Source organism: Trichoplusia ni, chromosome 8 (assembly GCF_003590095.1).
Source record: "Trichoplusia ni isolate ovarian cell line Hi5 chromosome 8, tn1, whole genome shotgun sequence".
Taxonomy (NCBI): domain Eukaryota; kingdom Metazoa; phylum Arthropoda; class Insecta; order Lepidoptera; family Noctuidae; genus Trichoplusia; species Trichoplusia ni.
In genome coordinates this window covers 10,051,695-10,077,298 of record NC_039485.1, presented here as the reverse complement: position 1 = coordinate 10,077,298, position 25,604 = coordinate 10,051,695, and the positions used below count along the sequence as shown (strand labels likewise).

The following is a 25,604-nucleotide window of genomic DNA, read 5'->3' as shown; positions in this document are numbered from 1 at the left end:
CATATTCATCGAAATGATAATATTGACTGAGTTGATAAAAATTATGACACAAACAAACCAGTATTTTGTTACACAGTTACTGCTCCTTTGTTTTTTATTTTTTCTTTATAATATTATGTGGGTATATCGATGTTAGAAATTCAGTATTTTTTTGGACTTTAATTCAGTTTAGTTATGATATTTTTTCATTTATTTCAAGTCAGTATTCCTTTAATTTCTTAGTACGAAATATGTAAAAGTATTTTTTCTAAACTCGTGCCTCTTTCTCCGAGTAACAGCTTTGTTTGCTCTAAACAAATTGTGTATTATTAAAGCCATTCGCGAACTCTCTAATGACCTACTTAACTGCATTATCTTAAACGTCTTCACCTACTGTAATTGCGCCACTGTTTCAATTTCTCAGTGGCCACCCACGCTAAATACGTGTCAAATTGCTAATAGCATTATCAACTTTCATTGCATCATCGTCATCATCACTTGTAATTATAGTGTTTGTCCAGGCGACCACCACTTGCTATAACAATAAAGCTATCTGCTACGCTCATTAACTTATAACTACTACAATATTTATTCTCGACCTGCTGTTTGTTTGGTCTTGCATCTCCTCGTTAGATGGAATATAAACATCTTATATGGAAGCATCGTTTAATCTGTCGGTACCGTCAAGTAGGTAACAGCGGCGTAGGCGATGGCGGTACACATTGCAACGTGCCGATTCATATCCAAGGTCTTTCCTAGTGGAAGAGAACGGAGTTTCCTGCGGCCGCCTATCTCTCGCGCACACCGACATTCGCACGTGAACGCACACGCGCCCACGTGTCGCTATTCTTTGTGTTCAATCTTTCCTAGCTACCGTTGCGAGGCATCTTCTTTTTGTGCCGTCCGGTGGCGTTTGAAGTTTGAGCCTCTGAGCGCTTCATTATATAGGCGACGGGCGATGCGCGCGCTTCGCAGTTAGTTCGCAGTGTGTCACTAGAGCCCGCGAGAGGTGGCCTGCAAGGACTGTACCGCGCCAACCTTTTTTTCTGTGCGTGCGATGTTTTCACTTTCGTCATTTTGACCGGGCCAGTTTGATTTGACGTCGCTCGCGCACGGACGTGCCTAGGTTCCGGCGTTGTGTTATCCTGTGATCGCTGGTGCTCCGGATTGTTTTTGTTTATAAAAATATTTTTGTGAAAAATATGGCTGTGATTAAGTGCTAATATGTTCGATAGTAACATTCTTTTTAATTTCTACAATGAGATTGCAAATAGAAGTGCACTACAGTTGGCAAGGTAAGTTTCGTTTTGTTTGTTTACCTTAAATTTTGGTATGCGGGGATGCGCATGCATGTAGGTGTGGGCGGCGGGTAGGTAGTCAGTGCTGGCAGTCCGGTGGGACGGTCGACACAACCTTGGCTCTAATGAACGCACTATTCGCCGCTTCATCCGCCTCTCGCCTTCGCCGGAGCCTCGCTCGGCGAAGAGGTTAATAGGTTCACATTAGATGGTGGTTTGCGAAATTGCGAAATCGTCTGAGCTCAACGTATGAACTGCGCCCGCGCCGCTTTTCCACGGTTGGTTTCGCGCGCATTCGACATACAGACTCGTTAAATAAATATAAGATTACGATTTCTTCTTATTTTGATCACGCTTCCTTAGAAATTATTTTATGTTATTTTACCATACATCTTATTTATTTCAATGGATCGACACAGTTTCAATTTCAAACGAACATACCTCCTTTAATTTAATTTCCTAAGAATTATATTTAAAGTGTCGTCACTTTAGTTAACCGACAGTCGTTAATGAACGCCAATTAATTACCTGTTTAACCGCGAATTTCACTTTTGATTGCTCGAGCATAAAATCGATTTCGGAACTGATAAATACTTGTTTAGCAATAGTAAAAGTCGATTCATTGCTTTTGGTTCGTAATTGTAGAATATTCGGTGGTTTAAAATTCTTCCACGAAAGTTAGATTTCTATAAAAATAATGATATTTTTCTTAACTAAGTAGATATTATATTGTAATATAAAATACAAGTTATTTACTATTAATCATATTATAATGGTTATCACATATTAATTATCCAAGGCTCCTAAATAATCTCGTAGATAATACGTGGTATTGACTAATATTGTTTTGATTGTAAGATTCGTGCGTGATCAAATACAATCACTTCCTTGATCAGAATTTTTAATAAAAATAATGGTTCTCGGAAATTTTGGTGAGAAACAAAAGTAGCATGTGATTCATATGAAAAATATTGATAATGAAGGTATTTAAAAAAAAATCCTATTGAGAAATATTTTATAGTTTTTAAGCCGCTATCTCTGTACAAAATAGAAATAGGAAAATTTAATTATAATACGTGATGTATCTACAAGAATACTGTTTCACATTTTTATTATAAAAAAACTAACAAAAGAAACACCGGTTTTCCTTACTCACGGCTTAACCGACAAACTATGCCACTGCGCAGATTCACGAAAAATATTGTTGTGTGTACAAATTAAAATTCGATAAATGATGTATCATACCAGATGATAACATGTTTTATCGTTAACAAATATTTACAATACAATATACATAAATATTTCAACGAAAAAAAATAGTGACACGGATAATTAACACGGTAAAAAAACTATACGTAAAAATTTGAATTCCATCTCCAACGAAAGATAATAAAAATAGAAACGAAAGGCCAAACCTACACATCGAGTCTATTTTTAATTTAAGGGCGAACAAAATGTAATGTTTCCTACAAATCTCTATTCTCGTCATTCCCATCCAAATTGATGGTGCTAATAATCATCATGTAGACGAAAATTACGCAATGTGAATTGATAGTGATGTTAGGAGAGAGAATTGTGTCAATGAAGCAGAACTGTCGGCAGTTGGCAGTGTTGGCACGAGTAAACAATTAAAGGGCGAGCTACGAATGATCGCCCAATGCCGTTTTTCTATTTGACTTAACGAATATCACGAGTATTTTTAGTGTTCCGTAATGGAACTGAAATAAACTGAGATGGTTGAATTAACAATCTAAAGACTACAAGACATTCCATCACTTATTAGCTTAAATTAGAACGGTACATGTCATATTCTAATAAGACCGTTTTGAAATTCTCCATCTAAGATTTTATTATTAGCTTCATCTTTAAAAAAAGATTTCTCGTGTCTATCGATGATTTAACATGAAAACGAATCCTTGAACTTTTCTACATTGATGATAAATATTCGATACACATATTTAACACATTATACCAAGTAAACAGCTTATAAATATTTTAATAAACAACAAACCTTGGTATTCAAATGTGTTATGAAACCAAAGACTTGAATTAACTCTGGTTGTAATATTTTAAAACTATATCTGTCGGCCTTCGGTATTGTCTGATTAACACGATGGGCTTCGATAAGACCAATTGTTACGATAAGATTTTTGATTTCAGTAACCTTTAAATTTTGATAAACTTAACCGTAATTACCTTTAGTTTGTGTTGGAATTTCAAAATGTCTGACCTGGCTAGGTTTATCAGACCTGTCTTAACAGAGTTGTTTCTTACAAGATTTTGTTCCAACTGGTTTTCTCTGTAATACTAGATTTCTTCGCAAATAGCTCAGGCTTACTTTATTTAAGGCCCGAATGTTTATAATGCAGTAAATGTTTCATAAGTTTCAATTTAGAGTTGATTGTATTTCTAATGCTACTCAGTTTCATACTCAGTTTGATTTTAAACACTTATCGATTATATTTATTAGCATTATTACATTTGTATCAATAAACTCAATAGTACACAATCAAATAATTAGTTTTGCATTGTCAAACACGACATTAATTACAAACGATAATATTTATTTTACGCAATATCAAATATAACTTCCGTGTGGAACAATCCATTCGGTTATCGTCTACACGTGGGTAAAAACTAGATCTTTTCCCGCCTGCAGTTTGCATAAACTAATTAGAAACACAACGTAGGGCCTCTGTTTGTTCAGTTATAATCTATTCGTTACTAATAATTGTAATATGACCACAAATGTTACTGATGTAATTAGGTCACGCTATGATTCGATTGTAACTCCTATTTCCAGGAAATATGGCGCTGCTACTATGAATTTATCACGACTATTATTCAAACGTTGCATAGCAATAGGAAAAATCTTGAATCTAATTAATATTACCATCTATAATTGTCATGAATAACAAACGTAGGAAGTATAGAAAATAAGGCAACGACAACACTCTTAATAGCAGCGGATACATTACAAATAGACGAAAACAGAACGCGTTGCGCAAAAATATGAATTTTCAATGGACCAGCAATAGGCAAAACGCATCGTGTGTTAGCAGGCTTTGTGCACGTATTTAACGTACCGAGAAACTAGGTTTACAACGTAGAAACGCAAACATTTCTAAAATCCCAAATGCGAGAGCCGCAGCTCGGAGCTATTTCGCAATCGACATTTACTCCTTGCAAAGTCGACATAAACATTTTCTCAGAACTACGAATATATTCGGCACCGCGGTTATCCATCCGAACCGGAGTGTCTCAACTTCTTTATCATCCGATGGAATTTCTTCATAGTTCTGCGTACCATTTGACATTGAACTGAATTAAAAAGCGTTATCATAGGGCTCGATACGTTTGTCGGTAGTGTGTGCCGGTTGTGAAATACATGTAACATTTGGACAGTAGATACACAGAGGCTCATTAACATCTTTTCGTTTCGTTTTAATCATTATTTAATCGAATTTTAATGTATCCTTACTAGTTAAATGTGATGGTCACAGTCTTTATTCGTGTGTTAGCACAGTTTACAGGTATGTTCTAGTAAGATAGATTCTTAAGAGCTCATTTTTACAGACTCACCATCGCGCGTCGGCATTTAAAAATTGCTTGCAAGTGCTCCTGAATATTTCTAATGGCCATGTTATAAATGGCGGTCCTTTTAAACTAAAAATATTCAAGGCCATAAATGACGCTATTTGAGATTATTATTGAAGGAGTAATAATAACAAAGCGGCAGATATAGTAGTTCAAAGCGATGTATTGTGTTAGGACAATAAAATTCGGAATGGTCGTTGTCAATTACTCCCAGCCCTTTCTTGTTCCCGTTCACGGTACAAATTACCGAAGGACGTTGGAACTGGGTCACTTCGGAAATAGTTTATTGTTATCGGCTAGTCTGCGCGCACGCAATGCTCACACGCACGCCCGAGCCGCGTTCGATTTTCAAACGTTTACGCACACGAACGAGCCCCCGACTCAATTAGGGTTCATCCTTTATAACTCTCGGAAGTCCTTGTACTAGTTTGCCTTCAGAATCTTCAATACCATCATCGTTCACATCAATGGGTGCGGTTTCAAACGGCTTCCGCTTTCGTACCAAATCAAAAACATACTTTCTTAAGGCCGACGGGTCAATAAAATTGAAAAGGTGTCTTATTTATATTTTCATAATATAATGTCATTACGAGTCTTAAAGGCCAGAGTGTTTTGGTCTATTAGTTTTATTACGCAGTTACCCTTGCGTTGAATATTTAATATTTATAGTCTAACGCTTTCGACAGACCCTTGCTAACGCGTGTTTTACTAGTGAGTACTTCGTACAAGGTTCTTCGTTCATTATTTAGTGGAAAACGGTGTCAGATGTGCATTAGACGAATACAAGCATGCCAATAAATTTAATGCACGTAATGCATCACACTGGTAGTGTTATGTCAAACCTTGACCACTACAATAAATTAATTATATTCGTTTGTCACAGTGGGCAATAAAAATTCTCATCTACGCATAAAGTGTGATTGTTCACAATTTTATAGGCAATTTGATTAGTGGCAAGTAGTAAAATAACTTAGAGACCTCAAGGCTTCCAAACAATAACTCACACACGGCCCTGTCGCTGGCACACCGCCACACAATAAATAATAGTGTTTCATAGATAACGCATAGACCTATCAATTTAGTCTAGCACATTCACAGGCGTACAAATCTGCGCTCACATCCGGAGTAGGGCGTGCTGCGCGTGTGTGAGTGCACTCACACTGTCGCGCAATTTCCCACAAACCCCCACTATTCGGCGCACGCGCGCTCACTCACACAACCAAACCCTAGAGTAAAGGCTAATAAAACTGAAATATCGTGAACGAAAGTACACGTTTCACGCCCAGTATGTATTTTTAGCAAAATGCGAGCGTACGGGTAGGTCAGTTACTATTATGACTAAAATTTTGATAAGAGCCATTGACTCTGTCGTAATGAAAGTTACGTAACACCTTTCATTATTTCTTATCTCTCCATTCATATTACCTCGGCCAATACTGCTTGCTGTACACCAACGAATTAAAAATGAAAGACTTAAACAAAAAAATATACTGAGTTTTAGGAATTTCTAATTTTATTTATCGCATTATTATATTCATTATCACTCTGTTTGATAACAATCAAAGCTCAGTATTTAATGAAACGAAGACCAAAACACAACAATACTATTTACTCCTATATAAATATACTTTTCTAAGTAACATCAAGAATCCTCCTCTTTAAAATATCCCTTTCATCATTTAATGGTTCTGTAGAAAGCAAACCGCATGTGTTCACAATAATAAAATACTTTTATTAGTCAGCATACGATTCCATTGTGACGAATCGTGATTCAATTGTTAAAAGTACAATTTTCGCGTTAGAGACCACTATTGGACTGAATCTATATTGATAATATTTTTATTTTCATATTTACTTTGTATCAGTCACTGAATTCCTAAATTCTAATTTAGAGAACCTTCTAGAAAAGCCATTTCTTTAAATAAACCGACTTCTACAGTATCATCTTCGATCCGTCTCAAACTTACGTCATTAAATCCTTCTTCATTTTTACAACCTATTATATTTGTTAACTGAATAATATAAAAGCAACATACCCCATCTATAAACGTAACATTTATAGCTTCATTGTCCTTACTTGTGAACAAGAATCTCACTGTATTTGCTGTAAATATTTTACAATCCTTTCAATTTCCTGCTGTGGGTATAAAGGAACTCGTTGTACAGATATCGCAATTTGCGAAAGCTAATTTAGCAGTTTGTTTTACAACTTGCCTGATAACGCAAGTCGTGGTATTGTTGCCGAAATTTCTTCGAGAATTTTATTTGGGTTTAAATTTCAATTGCGATCTCGTTAGCAAGTTACATTTTTTTATGATTTAAGTTCAATGTTACAATTGCTCTCATAACCGAGTTATGCGCTCCATAAGGTATATGGATATATGGAAATATAGAATTCTACTTCTAAACAATTTAAATTGTCATTAGTTAAACACAGTAACCCTATTGATAATTCGTCTACGATTCTCTGAGTATTGTCGCTTGTCCCACTATTCTATATATAAGTGCATAGTAAGTTCATATTTATGTTTCCTCCTAGATGTTTTCCTGTACCATTATAGATAATAGGACCCACTGTAACACTGTTAGCACAAGTATTTATTTTATAATTTTTAATATCTCCATTAGCGTTTCCAGTTACAGTATGCTCTCGAAATTATTGCATTATTATATTGCGAACGTCAACGAACTCTGATACAATCATTTCTTCTTAAATCTGCGTCTAATTGTTTAATTTTCACACGTAAATTGTGACGAATGAAATTATAATTTTTATTTACATCGCTCCATTTTCCAAACGCGCTCAATGTTTGCAGTGATTGCGAAAGGTGATGGTTATCTCAGTTAAATTACGGCACATTTTCCCACTTGAGCAACCGTTACACTTAGTTGATGTAATTGTAACAAAAAATTGAATTCATTTAACATCGTCTTATCTTTTTTCGTCGTCAAGTTTTGAGTAACTTTAAGAATATAAAAACTCATCCTATTTGAAAAACAATTCTCTCTCTCTTTAAAACCTTGTAAATAGAACACTCTTTGTTTGATATCTCATCTTGTATGCCTTCATCCATATTAGATCAGTTGACTCTTTCTATTAAAACCTCGTTACGTCATCTAAATTCAGTTCAATTGGTATTACATTATCAAAATCAACAAATCTTAGTAACGATACTTGAAGTCACAAATCCTTAGGTTTGCTTATCTCCATCAGAAGCATGTGTACGGTACGGTTTCGTTGATATTTGACTTCGCTGATAACTCCGAAATTAGGACAGAGATTGTATTGTGGTTCTCAGTTTGATACAACTTAATCTTCACTTATAAACTAACATCGTATTTTATGTTACGAAAACACGATTTAAGTAATGCGAAAAAATAAACAAAATTGCAGCTTTATACAAAATCGTATGATGTCATTTTTATAGTGTTTACGCACATTATTGGATACGGAGATTGAACATTTTTTAATTAGATTTCGTTCCGAAAGTACTGCTAAAGGAACAATATTTAATTTTATAGCAATAACTAAATTCTTTGAATCTCTTTAATTAAATTTTAAATTATCGACATAACCTTAAACATCCATCAAAGGTCCACAAAATCTAACCGACTATTCATTGCGAATTATACTTGCTCATAGAAAATTACTATCTTATAATATACCAATCAAACAATAAGCCGTATAAGGCCACATACAAGATATAAGAATTGAATAAAGATCTTCAATTATAAAAAGATATAATTCCATAAATATGCATGATCATAGACATAAAAGGAAATGTCTATGAATGACGAATACATTCTTAAGACCCGTCTCTAATAGAAACAAGAAGGATAGATTTATAAGGTTACTCAAAAATCATTGACAGTTTAGTATTCGAATTCTAAAATACTCCAAATGAGATGCATGACAATGATGAAACCACTTCAAAACAAACGAAGACGAGGGTTATTAAGATTGCAACATTATCTAAAACTGGGCTTCACAAAATTACCCCGAAAAATGATTCACGTAACACTGATGGACATAAAAGCAAGGAAATCAAAACTGAGTCGCTACAACAGTTACGTGGTCGTATTACGTAAAACCTTTCGCATACTTTCTCTGACGGCAAAATTTAGCGTTGGCAGTTATGCAACTGTACGAAATGGCAGTCGACTAAATTTCATCATTTCGACAACGGAGAAGATCACGGCTTCATATATGGAAGTGAACGACGATGTGTCGAAATAAGAAATGCTGTCATCATGGATTTTTTCTTCAAGAAAACGAGCATCTCCACATTGCATTTGGAATTTGACTGATGTACTTCCATTAAATCGTCCGGAAATTAAGAAACTAAATGATTCTTTGAGCAGCTGTGATTCATGTACTTGAAAACGTATGCCTGATATAAATTATTCTTGCTTTTGATGTTATTGATGCATGATCAACAGCTTTGATTTATTATGCAAATAATCAATAACAACAAGGAGTTCTTAAGAACAGCAAGTATGTACTCGAAACCGGTATCCATTATTATAACTACTCGAGGTGGAACAGGAAATTTTCAATTAAAAAATGAAACACCAGTAGATTACCACAATTACTTTAATAATAACAATACAGTCATAGTTCGGTATGAGGTTCACTTGAACGATGCAAATGTGAGTTTTTACCTAAGACCTGAGTGAAGTAACTTTCTAAAAACTGCTCGAGTGACCTTGAAATAAAACGCTGTTACAAAACCGCGGGCCGCTCGCCGGCGCTAACTCCCCCCTCCTGTGCAACGTGCCCGCGGATCTACGCACGCTCCACCAACACATGCGCGCGCGCAACGCCTCCGTGTGCGCCATACACACGCACACGGACCGCCGCACACACTCACGCACACATGTGCCCAAACAAACACAAACACCACGTGCAACGCATGTGTGAGTTAATCAGTTGAATGTGTAGAAAGGAGTGGTGAAAAATCTAGTCCGGTCCTACAACCTTACAACATTCTAAAGATCGGCATGTAATTCTTTGAACGTGATGGTTCAGAGAGAACTTTAAACAACACAGTGATTAATAATATGAATCACTCTTCACTCCCGATCTATTGTGCGGTTTGAGTTTGCGTCATTACAGCATGGAAAAACCAAAGAAAATACTTCGCTTTTTTCGCTTTATATTAATTCTCAATGGCGATAAAATTATTCCATTCATCCATTTATGCATCTACGACGTGCTAACAAAACACGCCTTAAAATTCTGACAGTTTTGAAATCATCGAATTCCAAATATGTGAAATCCTTGAACATGGATGTGGGTCATGATCAGGTTCCAATATGTGTCTCGTACTCGGTTATTAGCATAGAGTTCTGAGGCGCGCGCGCCGATACGTTGCGCAATATTGTTGACTTTCATCCTGAAGGTCAAGTGCCATCCTATTTCAAAACGAACCTTGGACGAGTCTGGTTTACCTCGGACCGTTTGTAGAGAACAGTCGAGTAAACGGAAGAGATTGGTGCTAATAGATATTAATCAAACAAAGAAGACGTCTTTATGTTTCGTTAGCTGCTTGCTCTCAACAATAATTGCCTGCGAATTGTGGAGATCAATCGAGCAAACACTTCAAACAATAGTGTGTAACTTTTTAGATAACTATCGATTTAATAATAGTTGTATTCATATAAACTTATGTTCGGTTTGTTACAAAGCGCCCACAGATGCGAAGGTCAACTAATTTCGCGGCGTGAGAACGCCTCTATATAGACGATTTAATTCATCATAATTTGCTGTAATAACACCAGAGATATTCAAATGACTGCCGACAATCAAATCCGACCTTTTCCTAGACACGTTCTTTATAAATAGTCATCTAACTGCCGCAGTGATCGCAAAATGTCGAACACGAACTCGATTTGTTTCCGAACCAAAACAGTTGCGAAAATGTAGAAATACGCCAAAGGCGGTGTGTTGATCAGAGCGGCGACGCGACGACGGCGGCGGTGCCTCGGGAACAGGGGAAATCTTCATCTGACTCGACGGGTGTCAAAGTGTCGCAATCGCATTCCGACACAACGTTACATTTGTAATAAGTATGTATGTACATTAGAGTTGTTTGCAGTAACAGTTAACAAGTATCTGGCACAAGGGATCGATCGTCAATCAAACGCAAGGTGAGAGTGTTACCGCGCTGCTATTTTAGCATCATCGAAGGTAAAACTGATTTGCGCTTTCGGCCCAAGACTCTCTCGTACAAGGGTACGATGGCATTTATTAATAAATACGTTTGCCAGTTGCCAACGTCGGCAATGTTATGTTTAGTTATTGATCAGTCTGTATAACACTGACATTCCAAATCACACCCACAAAACTATGGGGCAGTGAGTGACAAAACTGCGATCTAAAACCACCGATAAACGTAGCAACAAAATATATTTTATCGAGTGAACGTTAAAACACAGAACGTTTTTAATAGTAAATTGATGAATGAAACAAATAAACATTTTGGGAACAAAGTAAAACGTAAAGCAAACTTTATCACCCAAATTATCGTAATGGCAATGATCTCATTTGACTCAAGTCGACACTGATTAAAATAACTAATTTGGATAGTTCCTTGTTTTAAAACGCAAAAGGAAATTATTTGCGATAGCTTATCGATTACGAATGTGAATTATTTAAAGTATGTTACCGTGGCTGTAATAAGATGGGCATGGACAATGAGTATGGGAACCGGCGGAGGGTGCAGCGATGGGGCCTAGCATGCAGAGGCTCGTTATGAATGAAGTGGTGTTTGTTGTGGAGTCGGCATTACATAATGTGTGTGGTGTGGCAGTCGGCAGAGCTGGCACCGAACATTTCGTCCGAAGGCCAGCAGCACAAAGCGTGTGCGGCGTATCGCTGTCCACGCGCGCCCCGCGGTTTCCTGTTTGACGACTATCGACTTACATCACTATCGCTTTCTGTCATTCTTCACGCGCCTGTTAGAAGCTTGTAAAGGGGTCTGGCCTGTTGCTAAGTACCTTTGTACATGCGTTTGTCATTGAAGCCGTGTACTACCGGCATTATTATTACGACTTCCCAATCTTAGAACTCTTCCTTATTATTAATTTATTCAAATGCCGGTTTCAGTACACCGTTATGATGCCACAAAGCGTGTTTAATTGATGTATTTGCATTTCGTAACCGATCGGCGTTTAGTGAGTGTCTCGGTGATTGTCGCAAAATTACAACGGCTTACAAAAGTGGCGTTAAAATGGAAACAGACAATTTAATTTAGCCGATCATTTCAGTTATGTAAGTAGAGCAGAAATTTGTTCACGAGCATGTAAATGCAAACCATGAGATTTTCTGCGATTGTGACCAGCCGGCCGAATGGCGTCGATCCGGTGTGTCAATCGGAAAGCATCGGAGCATGCTGAGATCTAGCCTGGATACACCGAGCGACGCCGCGCGCCGTGAATTGTTAGTCATATTCTCTAAAGTTCTGATTTATTGCTTTGTTTTCTAACGCGAATCCCCATTTGTCATCAATTTCATGATTTAATTTATTGTTTCGGTCTTTATTTGCAAAACACAAAAATCATTGTTAAAAATTCAAATATTCCTATAAATATTTATGAAAAACCATTTTTTTGTGAAGTTTTATCGAAATGCCAAAATGTCTCATCACGCGAGTCTCGTAATTATCTTGCTAATAGCTTGTCCGCTTTCGATTCGCCCAATTATTCCCACGACAGCTTACTGATTCTTTTGCGTAATATTTCAATGACAATTATTGTCGTTGACATTTCTACGAGGCTCATCTCTTGCAAGATCTAGCGTAATGCGAGTGACCTCCGCGTGACGTCACCACTGACGTCGGCTACTCTTGGTCACAGCGAGTTATTTATTGCTTGAACTTCATAAAGATCATAGATTGTGAAATTGTATCAATCAGTTGGAAACAATGAGCTGTTGGCGCCATTGTAAACGTTACAACTGACACTGATTTTTTTTCTATTGCGTTATGTACACTTTTAAATGATTGTTGACAATACTGAATTGTGTTAAGGGTCGATTTCAATGCCAAACCTTTTTATAATGTGAAATTACATTATTTACAAATACTTACGAAGATTTAAATCTGAACTGTGTTAATTACAGTATTCATCGTAGGTGTTGCCATAACAATTATACATATTAATTATCATGTTTTTAATAGATATAATTTGCATATTAAATAAATTAACTTATTTATATTTTTACTTGAATTTTTGTTTTGTATTTTAATGAAAAGTTATATACTTTGTAATGAATGATTGGATCAAAATATTTTGATTTCGCTGTCGCTATACAAAATAATTGTATTGTTCGAGTAATTCAGGCCTAAGACAACATTGTAAACTTGTGCTGCGGTTGCTTGTGTAACCTAACAATGGTTGTTTCATAATTTCGTGTCTATCACGGCACTACAATACACAGTTAGTAATACATAAAGCTACATAAAATGTGTCCAATAAATTATATGTAGAACGCATTCATGCAACGTTGAATTCAGAATTACATTATTGTGAAAATTTGTATTAAAGATCTCTGTCACAATATCTGGACGCAAATTAACTTTTCAAATGCATCCATCGAGACTTGACACGGTGCAGTTACGTTTTAGTATTTTGCCAAAATCCGTACAATTGTTGATTCGTTACTGAAAAATTATCCAATGTCGTTCTTCAGATGATCCCGAATCTAAAAACCTCACCATCCTGATGACGTTTCAATTATATGTATATTTAATTATATATTTGCGTTATATAGAGCCATTGTAAGTCAACTGACTTTTAGCTAATCTATGACAGGATTGCAGAAGGGAATCGAAAATTTTGCTTTACACATATTAAGGTGACAATTAATGTTCCAAATACATATTAATTAATTCTAAAGATTTTTCCGCCCTTTTTACACGTGCCATTGACCGTACAGCTAGTTAAATATATGTATTGTAATATTCACAAGGCCGAATTAGTCTTATGTCTACGTATTTACACGTAACATTTGTAAGCGTTACCCTTTTGTGTAAACAAAATAGCTTTTACGCATCATTAAATTACCAAAACTAGTCCTTGGAAAACATACGTTCTAATATAAATAAGGAATTTTAAATGATTTTGAGGCACGTCTAGTTTGTAACTTTGGTGTGATGAAATGTAGTTTAGTAGCCTTTGATTCTTTCTCTCTCGATCTCCCTTTAGCTCGTTTCGTATCGTATGCTTGCACTATCTGGTTTCCAGAGTTTAAAATGCCCATAGGCCTCTGACGTGCCTTTATATATAACCTTTGAAAACTCTTGAAAAATTCTCAAATAAGCCAGTTTACTCACGATGTTTTCTGCATTTAGTGATGCTCTGATTTGGAATATTGGTGGATATTAATACTTTTTTTGGAAGTGCGTTCATCACAAACGTGCGTTATTCTAAATTAAAATATTACTAAAAAATCATGCATTTAGGTAAACTGCGTATTAAAAAGTTAAACACATTAATTTTTAGCTACTGAAATTGTTTTATTTTCCTAAGGTTTTAATCTTGATATTAGCTTTGGAAATCTGACGGGGGTTTTTTAAAAAGCTTAGTAATTATGTCTAGGTTACTAGAAACAGCTTCCACTTTTCCTTATTATTCGTGCCTAAGGGACTTTTATGTAGCACTTATCATTATGTATTTGTCATACTCGTACATGTCCATAGTTTTATCCGTGAAAACAATTTCAACACATAATTAATTGTAATTCCTTGTTTTCCTTTACGCCTTTCCAAATTAGGATTACTAGCAAACAATTATTATGTTGTATGACAATTAATGAATATTAGTGTGTTGTTATTCATGCAGTTTTGCTCGTTAATTAAGCAATTTTATGAAAACAGTAGTAACATAGTTCTTCGACGGACATTTAGAACTTAATTTACCTGAAATATCGCTTACTTAACTGAGGAAATGAAAATGTAAAAGTATATTAAAAAATCCATGAATGCCGATTTGCATTGCAAATTACAAAAACCACTTCACAAATTTGACCAGCTCTGTTCATAAATCAGCTGATTTGACATAGATATTTTCGTAACTTTCAATTATTAACCAACCGACGGGGAAAGTTGTTACTTTTTTTTAATCATACGCTCCAGTAGGCCAACAGTGGCGGTCTTGTACAATTTCTATGCTTGCAACACTGAAAATACGACGTTTCGCAAACCGTTTATTCGACGGAGTCTCAACTGATATGCTCAATTAATTGACAACCAAAACTCTTTAAATTTTATGTTTTAAATTGGCATTCGTGTTTTTTTCTTCATGAAAGTCGGTTTCTATGTGAACTAATGTTATTTTCGTATATACAAAATCAGTATGTGAAATATGTACTCAATAAATTGAACGTAAAAAATACTATGTGTACGTCTAATGTACCGCGTCCATTTTTCATCAATGTTGTTCAAAATGTTCAACCTTTCAAACAAGCGCAACAATGTTAGAATTAATATCTCAATAATTTCATAGCTACAAATAAAACTAGTTGGCTCAAATCAATTGCCTAACATGAGCGTAAAAAAACAATCTATTACAGAAACACGCCATTACTTTTGTAAAACGTACCAGTTACTAATTATTTATAAGTACATATTGAGTTACAATTACGTCGTTCGTTCCTCCTTTTACAGTGACATGGTTGTCATAAAAACCATTAAGAGAGCAACAATCTAGAATCGGAATAAGATCGTAATGTCAACGATTCTAGGTCGGTACTCGGAACGTGCCTAATTAGTAGAGGCTTGAATTATGTAAGCCAGCCGTTTCTTTTATGAACCAACCTTGATTCTTGGACTGATTGAGATAATTTTATAGATGCGGGTATGGTAAACAAGTGTTGTACTCTTCCTGATTCGACAAAAAACGTATTAATTGGTTTTCGTGACTTTCGTCGTGTTCATTAATTATTTGCATAGTTTATTGGTGTTGATTTATAATTATAATTATTTAATTATGCCTATAAATATTACAATTAACCTCTTAATGACATTTAAATATTAATGTATTTCTTACTCTTTACCCTTATGATGTAACCTAAGTGCTAATATCACCTCGTATCGCTAAGTATGTAATTGAATTCGACATTTCAATGGTACTAGATAATTACCAGTCGCTAAGCCAGCCCATTTCACTGACTTTTAGCACTTGTGAAACGCAAGAGCCAATAGCTATCGCCTTTCCTACAAAACTATCAATTATTTTGTTCGTATAGCTTTTGGTTTTGTTTTCACATTGTAAAAAGTAATGAGAATAAAGGTACATTGTTTTGAACATTGCGCCATATTACCTTCGTTGGCACCCGAATGAGTAAGCCACAGGTAAAGAGATTGTTTGTTCTTAAATATCCGGATTATTGTGCTCTGAAATTCGTCGGTGAAAGTAAGTGCTTGTATAGCGAAGATTATATCAAGAGGCCATGTAAACATGAAAAAACATTGGCCTTATCTTTCATTCACATAAAACACTTTGTACTAGCGATCGAACAAGTAATTCTTATAGACGAGTGCTGCCATCTAGTTTGTGTTTGAAGAAGTTTTTAACGCCCTCTATCGCGATCCATAGGTTAAAGGGAAAGTTGTTTATCGTTGTAGTTATAGAAAACTTTGATAGATGGCATAAAATTTAAAAAGGAAACCGCATGATTATAAATTTAAATTATTAGATCTTCTTTGATAATATTTTAATTAAATAGGCAGTCTCTTAATAATTATATGCAAACGATCGAAATAAAATGTGGTAGGTAACTCGATTATAATGCATATGGTAATAGAATATATATTTTAGCTTTTTACAGACATAAACATTCAAAAACAATAAGCTTTAATAAAACATTGAAACGTGTGGAATATAAACATTTGATTACATTCGGCCTTGACTATTCAAATCAAGATGCCTGACTCACAACAAACAAACAGATACAAATTCAATTATTATGTAGACAGTATTTTTCTCTGAATATGTACAACGTGCCGATTGCTCACGACTTCAGTCGGCAATTTTCCCTTTGATGCAACGAAGCGAAAACTAATTATGTTGTGGCTATTGACAGCCAGTCTGAGTCATCGATCTTGAAATCAACCCTGAAATAGATTTGAGGTAGAAAAACTAACAATAAATCGATTAATCTCAATCTATCGCAAAATTAGCCTATCACGGTCTATTTTAGATACTTTTTAATAAGTTTTCAGATAGAATACAATTGCGGATGCAATTTTCTTTATTCATTACCATTTTCTGTACGGATTTTCTGAAATACTGAGTGAAAATACTTTAGAAAATACTGTTTTCTAAACAGTGATTTCTGGATTCTTTATTACTGAACTGGGAACTCCCAATTCATGCGAGATATCTACAAGTGAAAGAAAAGCAGGAAGCACTTGGCCCAGCATAATTTTGTACCCACATTAGTCACGCTTATAATTACTTGAAACAACAATTTGAGGAATCCAACAATACTGCGAAGAATTAAAGGCCCATCAACGTCCATTCAAAAGGCCTTGAACCGGCTTCAGCGGCAACCCTAGATAACGCTAATTTGATGCAAAACATGGGAACTGCATCGTTTCGACCGGCTACGCACGGACAATAGCGGGTGAGCCTGCCGCGCACCGCTGCCCACAGTCCTGAAAACACCACTATACCCAATACACTGCTGATTTAGATAGCCTCTTTAGTATCGCCGCTGGGCCCGCCCACGCCGCCCAAGGACGAAACGCCCATGTTGAAAAGAGACGTCTATATTTTATAGCATGGAAAATTGCGCTATACATTTAAACTGTTTATATATTTTTGATATGCCGAATGGAAAATAAACCAATGCGAATTTATTTGTTCAAAGTAAATAGGATCCTAAATTAACCCATATTTTTAATATTCACCAAGAATATTCGAATTTTGATGTTATTTTACGAGATCAGGTCATACTTGTAATAGACATTTGTATTAATTTCGTGGCCTTCATTTACAGCCTCATTATAACGAAACAGCCCACACTCATAGCCTGAGGAAAATTTAAAATCACAGTCTTCGGAATAATACCTACTTATCTATTTTTTGTGACCGTGTACAGGTCTGTACAAAACACATAATTCTCATTTCAATTACTCGTTTCCCGCGCTCAAGGAAATGTTAATTCTTTGTCGGGTCTCAGAAGTCTCGCATATTCTTATCCAAACCTTAATTATGGTTCCGTAAAGCAAATTATTTACCTGTTTTAAATTAGACCGTCAAACGACATATGTTCCTTTAGAAAAGTTATTTTTGTTACACGTGTGACAAAAGTGACGCTATTAATTACTAATTATTAAATATTAGCTCAATTGTTTCGACATCTATATGTATGTATGTATATGTATGACAGCGTGTCAAAATATCTGTAAAGGTATTAGGGAAATACAATTAAAATCATAGTCGTGCGATGATTACCATCTTTCCGTAAAAAAAATCATTTCGGTGTCTCGTTACGAGACTTGTCCCTTGCACTTTTAAATAGCATCGCAATTAAATATGACTTTTGAGCGAAACAGTGCAACAATAGCAGCACTTGCCGACAACAATGAGCAGTGTTCCACTGCTTGTGACCCCACTGTTGCTAAACCCGAACACAATGCAAAAGAAGCGCCCGTTGATCGTCTTTTAAACGATCTTGCGCTTCTATCGCAATGCTAATAGCACGTTCTGATGCTTTATCGGGCCAAGGTTCCATTGCAACATGCTTTCTAGCACCTGCAACTAGGACTTCTGTTGCTACTTTTGGCAGTCCAAGAACACGTCAGCTGTTCATTAATTTAAATTCTTCTCACCTTTTAACCTTTTTAATTTGGTTGGGAAATTAGAATTGTTCGGTTGACCTATTGTGTATCTGCCTAAATGGTCGATGTGAACATTGGCTTTAACATGTATCGATTTCAATTTTGCGAGCAATGATATTGAATCGTTTGTTATCGTAACAGTCGGCTGCCTTTAGCCTTGTCTTCCTTTACACCGGCGGTTTTCAGTCTGGCATAGAACAAGGCTAATGAACCGAGAACGTTATGACGTGCCTCAGTTTCGGCATGATTTCACTTATTTACTAAATTATACAACGAGTCTGATCACGAAACAATAATTGAACTCATCTTCCAATTAGATAATATTATTCATAAAAAACTAACGGTCGACGAAATCATTCTGTAAATCAATTCGCTTAATTGCTACGTTTAATAATAATCAAGTTTTGATTTTAATAGCTGCACTTCCTTATGACTATGACTGTCAACAAAAACCAAGATGTAATGATTTCAAAGTACTTCAAACAAATTCACACGTTAGTCAAGTACAATAGGTATTCGTTACGACTCGAATTTCACACAATTGTAAAAACTAAGGAGTACGATGATCGTCAAGATAGTTTTTATGATTATAATGGGAGTTTTATTATTGTTTAGCTCCTTCTAAGATATCGATATCTTATTTAATGTTTGTAAAATTCTCACCATACCATTTGTATTTTCAATTCTGTTCAGCGGTCCACCTTTTATTTTCACTTAATTATGAGTACCTGTTGAATATGCAATGACTTCAACTCAAACTACTAATTTTTGTCTGCAAAATGTCTTCTTATTTTTATTTCTTTTATCTGGCTGGAAAAGAAAAAGACAAGAAACCGAACTGGTACCGGGTTCACTCAATGCAGCCACACCTCCTGACCTATGCGAACTAATGGCATTTTATTGAGTAGTCACTAAGAGCCCACTACGTAGTAGTTGTTCCAATCTTAGTCATAAAATTCATTACTCTTAAAGATGGAATAAAAAAATCACTTTCCCGTCCAACATCTAACAAAAAAGTGGTCTTTAGTTTTAAGGGAAGGAAAATTCTCAAATACTTATGATATATTTCTATTTCAGTGCTGGAATGATGGGCGAGGGCCTGCTGACCTTAACGTACGGCAAGCACCACGCCTGCATCCTGAACGAGGTGGGAGCAGCGTGGCGCGGCGCCCGCTACTCGGACCTAGTTCTGGTCTGCGACGACGCTGTGCCGCTGGCCGCGCACAGGATCGTCATGGCAGCTGCTAGCCCGCTCATCAGGTACGTATTTGATAACTTTATACTTCATATGAAAAAAATACTTAAGACAGTAACATTTAGGTTGAAATCTCCTTGCTCAGTACAACCCCTTATTCTGTAAAAACATAATTGTTACAAATACATGCTAGTAATAATATTACGTTACGTCGTCTACTAATTTTCATTTCGAGTACTACCAACAATAGTTCTCGAATAGAGCATCACTGTAATCTAATCTTGATTATTTAATAAGGTTAATTGGTAAGCCAATCCACATTGAAGCTACTGGTATCTAGTAGGTGTAGGTTGTGAGTATGTACCAACGAAAGACGTACTGTCTTATCGGACTTTAGACCAGGATATATGAATAAAATTACAATTACTTAACATCTATCATATTTTATTCATAGTCAGATAATTAAACAGATACCTGAGATTCTAAGTAAAAAGCTTACAATTATATTGTTTGTTTCGCAGGAAAATACTGGATGATACGCCATCAGTCGAGAATCCGGTCACGATTCACATGTCGGGCATCAGCAGCACTCTCATGAGGCATCTCCTTGTGTTCTTGTACAGTGGCCAAGCCTACATTGAGGTTAGCATCCAACTTGTTTTATATATTCACTACACAATCACATTATCATAGTATTAATTAGTTTCCAAGGAACTCGACAGCCTGCGACCAAGTGCATTTCATTAATCAACAAGGATATTAAATCACTGCCCTTTTTCTTTTACAGTCTGGTGAAATAGATGATATGCAAGAATTGTTCGAATTATTGGAAATTAAGTCAGACGTATGGAAATCAACAAAGGAGCGCCAGCAAGCTGAAGAAAGAAACAGATCGTGCGACCGACTCAAGAAGCCCCTGAAGACCGACATCAACAGCAATGAGAGCAGTAAACACGATGCACCCTCAGGATCTTCACATTCAGAGAGCGAACTGGTCACTCCTGGCGCGGGATACAGCAAAGACAAAGGCGACGAAAATATGAGTATAAAGAAAGAAAATATGTCAACCAGTAGCAATGATGAAAGGGATGATGAAGAACAAGACGGAGAAAATAGAGATAAGGAATGCGGACGGCTGATGGCACGACGAAGAAGTTCATCAAACCCGGTCAACTTGTCATTGGCGAGAAATTCAGAGAACACAGGCAGTGAACACGATGACTCACAGGACGTGGATGTAGAAACAGTTGCGGCTAAGGTAAATAACAAATATCATTAAGACACATTTACATCTTGCAAATATAATAAAACCACATTGACAATCTATTTACTTAAATAAATATTAATTTGTTATATTTTGATTATTCCAGAATATTGCGAGAAGAAGATCAACATCATCAAGTCAGGACGATCAACCCCAGGAAACAGTATACCGGAGACAATTGCTTAGTGATCGGTTAGGTCGAGGAATTGAAAGAGCTAAAAGGAAATCGCATTACTTAGAACCACCGGAATTAGACCTACGGACTGTCAAGTTAGAAGACTACGCACATCTCAAACCCCCTGATCAAGATTTGATATCACTGGTTCAGACATCACCTGAAAACTATGTGGTGACTCCCCATCGAAAACGAAGACCTGGCTTTCACAACTCACCTTCGCAGAATCCTCCGTTTGTCTCATTCCCTCCCAGCTACTTAGAAGAAATGGCTCACCTCCGGTATACACAAGGACCTGGCAGCGCTGTTGCTGTTGCCGCCAGCGCTCGACTTGGAGTACTGCACCCGCTCAGTACTTCGGCGCCACCGTACTTACCCGAAAGGAGTGCTACTCCACCCACTGCCACGCACGAAGATGCTCTCAAATACCGACCTCCCAGTGCCGGGTCGTGGGGCCCTTGGCTCTGTCAACCGCAAATGGGCGGAGACGAATCATCCGCGACCGAACACGATCAAAGTTCCAGTAAACAGGCACCGGTTCGAGAATATCGTTGCGAATATTGTGGAAAGCAATTCGGTATGTCGTGGAATCTCAAGACTCACTTACGGGTGCACACCGGAGAGAAACCATTCGCTTGTCGACTCTGCGTAGCTATGTTCAAACAAAAGGCTCACTTGCTGAAACATTTATGCTCGGTGCATCGCAATGTGATATCGTCTAGCGAGAACGACGGGCGGACCAACACGCCCGGCAGGTTTAATTGCTGTTTCTGCCAGCTGACTTTCGAGGCGTTACCAGAACTCATCAGACATTTGTCAGGGCCACACAACAGTTTGCTACTCAGCAAAAACTTACACGAATGACGCTCGCTCACGTGACGCAGGCGCACACGTGTTTTTGGACTTTAAAAACTTCTTCTCTCATTGTGAGAGTTCAATTGTGATATGTGTTTAAGAAGGATTTATTGTTAAGTGTTTAGATTTAGGACATGTGATATCGCAGAGCGATACTCATGGCGAGGCATTCGCAGAAGGTTGCTGCGGGTGATGATGATGACTAATTTAAAAAAATCACATGTTTGCCGAATGGGTCCAAATTGTTATAATTTGTTTAAAAATTATAATCCGGGACCAACACCTTCCAAGATAGTATTTATTTGAAAGATGTATTTCATTAGGGTAAATATTATTAAAAGCCACCGACACATTAATTCCTTAAGCATAGAAAATAGACATATTTGTCAAAGAAAAGTTGCGAAGTATGTAAGACCTTAATAAATAACGTCACATAAACTACCTCCTAATTTAAATCAGTATCTTGATGAATCTTCTGTGGCGTTAACAAGGGTTCGTATTGACTTTATACTTGTAACAAGTATACAGTCAATAGATCTAGTCAGAATTGGAACTAAGAATTAGGACAGTTGTAAGTTAAGCACATTTTATCATTGATATCAATTTTGCCGTCGTCCATATTTTGGTGCTTCCTGTAAAATATTTGCTGTCACTGTTACATCTCTTCGAATTGTACCATTAAAATTTAGTTAGCTTTAGTCTCAGTGTTTTTAATTCCCATTACGTTCCAAACAATCTGACTTGACATTTCGCAGCTTTTTACGACATTTTCAATCTCAATATTAGGTTTTATCATTTTATGTTGTTGTGAAAAAAAAAATGTGTTCGTAATAATATATTTTATAGTTTGCACATCCTTCCATTCGTTCGTGCCGAATTTTGCAATGTGGATAAGCACCAAAGATTTGTAAAGCAATGAAAATGTTTTGGTGTACAATTAAGAGAAATTAAAGGGACCTGAAATGATTTTGATTTTGTTTAACTTAAAGTATGTAGGAACCAATTAAATAATCTCATCTGTAGTTACTAACGTTCAACTTTCTGTAACCACTTTCGTAATTCCGTTGCGAACTTTATTGTAAAGCTTAAATGTCTTCTTATTTTTGGATTAATTTACTTTAGTGTTAATACGAAGCTTACCAGGCATTATTTTCAAATGAATATTTTTATCTACTAGTACTTTAACTTTATTTAAAAATCTTCGAAACTTATTTTCGATGTCGCTTTTTATCGAACACGTTACTGTGGCCAGTTATATTAAAGCTATTATTGTAGTGAAGGCTGGATGTTCAATCTTAATTAAGGCTTCTATTATACAAAGTATACAAAATTAGTGATCGATTGTTTCGAAAGTATGATGCCAAAAGTTATTTTTTTGTTATTGATCAATACAGTACATTGTATTGTGCTCCTCGATTCATTTGCTGAAGCTATTTTATCGGGTTGTTATTTTCATCGTACTATTGTGATACGATTTCGTCTTTGTTCAAATATTGCATTGATATATAAACCTGAATATGGTAGTCAGTATTCGGTAACATGGATTCTTTATACTTTCATTGTTCATCAGTGCTTGTACCGTTAATTTTAGGTATGGAAGTCCATGTTTTATTGTGGATGGTTGATACTTGTCTGTCAACATTGTTACCATGGTAACCAGTCATGATGACAAACTCAACACAAAGCCTCGGGCTCTTTAGAAATATACTAGTTCAAAGTATAATTCTGGGTCAGAATATTGTTTTAATGCAACTAGAGGAACAAAGTCGAAACCCGATAAAGTTAGCTTAAGTAAGTCAGATCGAAACTGAACTTATTAAAAAAAAATATCTTCCGTAATACTCATTTTGTACAATCCGTTTATACGTACTTTTATTTGGGATTCCATTATTTTTTTTATATTTTCATTCATGCGGATACTTGTCAATGCAATTATTGTTGTTAATTGTTTACTTGAATAAAACTAAAGTTACCAACGAGTTGTTCAAAACATAGAGTAAACTAAGAAATTGTCGAGTTGCTTTAATGTCTTTTCCGAACGTTACCTATTATACCTGATTTTTGTCGTTTTTTCGTGTGTTATATTCGTCGTCGATATTGACGTAATTAATAATTGGGGAACAATTTAATTATAAGGATTGTGATTTCAAGGAATCGTTTAGGTTTATTCTATGTGATAATTGTCTGTTTTGTCTTAAGTAGGCACGTTGAGAACGCTGTCTTCCATTGCGTTTTCCATTTTTTAATCTTCGGTTTTGATACACGTGAACGCGTTCGTAATAAACGTAGCTTAATCACTACACCAAACGGACTCTGTTGTTTTGCAGTATTGTACTTAAGTACAATCTACAATTATTGCTACACAGGTTCCAGCGTGTTGCGTGTACCAATGCTGTTTCGTGTAAATAGAAAATTAGAATTAAGTCAACGATGCATGACAAAATAAATCGTCCACAAACACCGCTGCCTACCCTATACGTAACTTGAACAAATTGTATTTTTATAAATATTTTCTTCGGAACCAACTTGTAGAATAGGATCGATGTGATATTATCTCGGCGAATGTCGGAATTGCCTTAAAATTAAATATCAATGCAAGTAGGTTTTACTTATACGTAAACTGTGTTTCTTAGATATTAAGGCTAACTAATATTATTACAACGCGTGAAAGTCCTAAGGACGAGTAGACGCTACTTACAGATTTTGCTCTCCGGAGAATGGTCTCTGGTTATTGTCAAACGATGAATGATATTAAATATTACGAAATTCGTCAAATTGCAACTTAAATAACGCGAACAAATGTGTAAAGTTTTTACAACGGTACATATCTAGGAAACACCAAAAAACCGATTCGAAATATTAATTTGTATGAAAACATGACGTTGTTAAGAATAAAAAAAATGTGTAAATAGTAACTAGTTGTAAGTTTAATGGTTAATAAAGCTTAACTTAATCTTGTTGAACTTGAATATTGATTTTTCTCTGTTAATTGTAAATTAAAAGGTATTTGATAAGTTTTCACATACTTGTACAATTTTATGTAGATATTGTTTAGAAAATAACATTCTGTAAAAATGTGTTCTTACCGTACGTTAGTAAATTAAATAACGAGAATATTTTAGTTACACACTCCACTGTTGTTTATTTCAATGCCAAAATCATTCAATCTGCCTGTACTGCCCTTAAACTGTTATGCTGAGCGAGATAGCGCTTTACATTTAGTATAGGCGTCTCTTTCCACAACGCCGACAGTCTTGCTTAGAAGTGTGCAGTTCAAACGAAAATTACTTTCCCAATAGCCGTTATTACAACTACACACATACTTTATTTGCAGTGTTTTAAGAGTTGTCAGAATTAAATTCTACGTAATTCAACCTTCAATTATTTTCATGAG

General features: G+C 35.9%; 1 protein-coding gene across 1 annotated transcript; it reads left to right on the top strand.

Annotated features, from left to right (window-relative positions):
* The first annotated feature begins 181 nt into the window (after positions 1-181).
* On the top strand, positions 182-25,342 carry LOC113496394 (transcription factor Ken). The gene is made up of 5 exons (XM_026875583.1): positions 182-1,274; positions 19,799-19,981; positions 20,438-20,558; positions 20,704-21,174; positions 21,287-25,342. The coding sequence occupies exons 1-5, from the start codon at positions 1,204-1,206 to the stop codon at positions 22,217-22,219; spliced, it is 1,779 nt and encodes a 592-aa protein (XP_026731384.1). The 5' UTR covers positions 182-1,203; the 3' UTR covers positions 22,220-25,342.
* Positions 25,343-25,604: the final 262 nt, after the last annotated feature.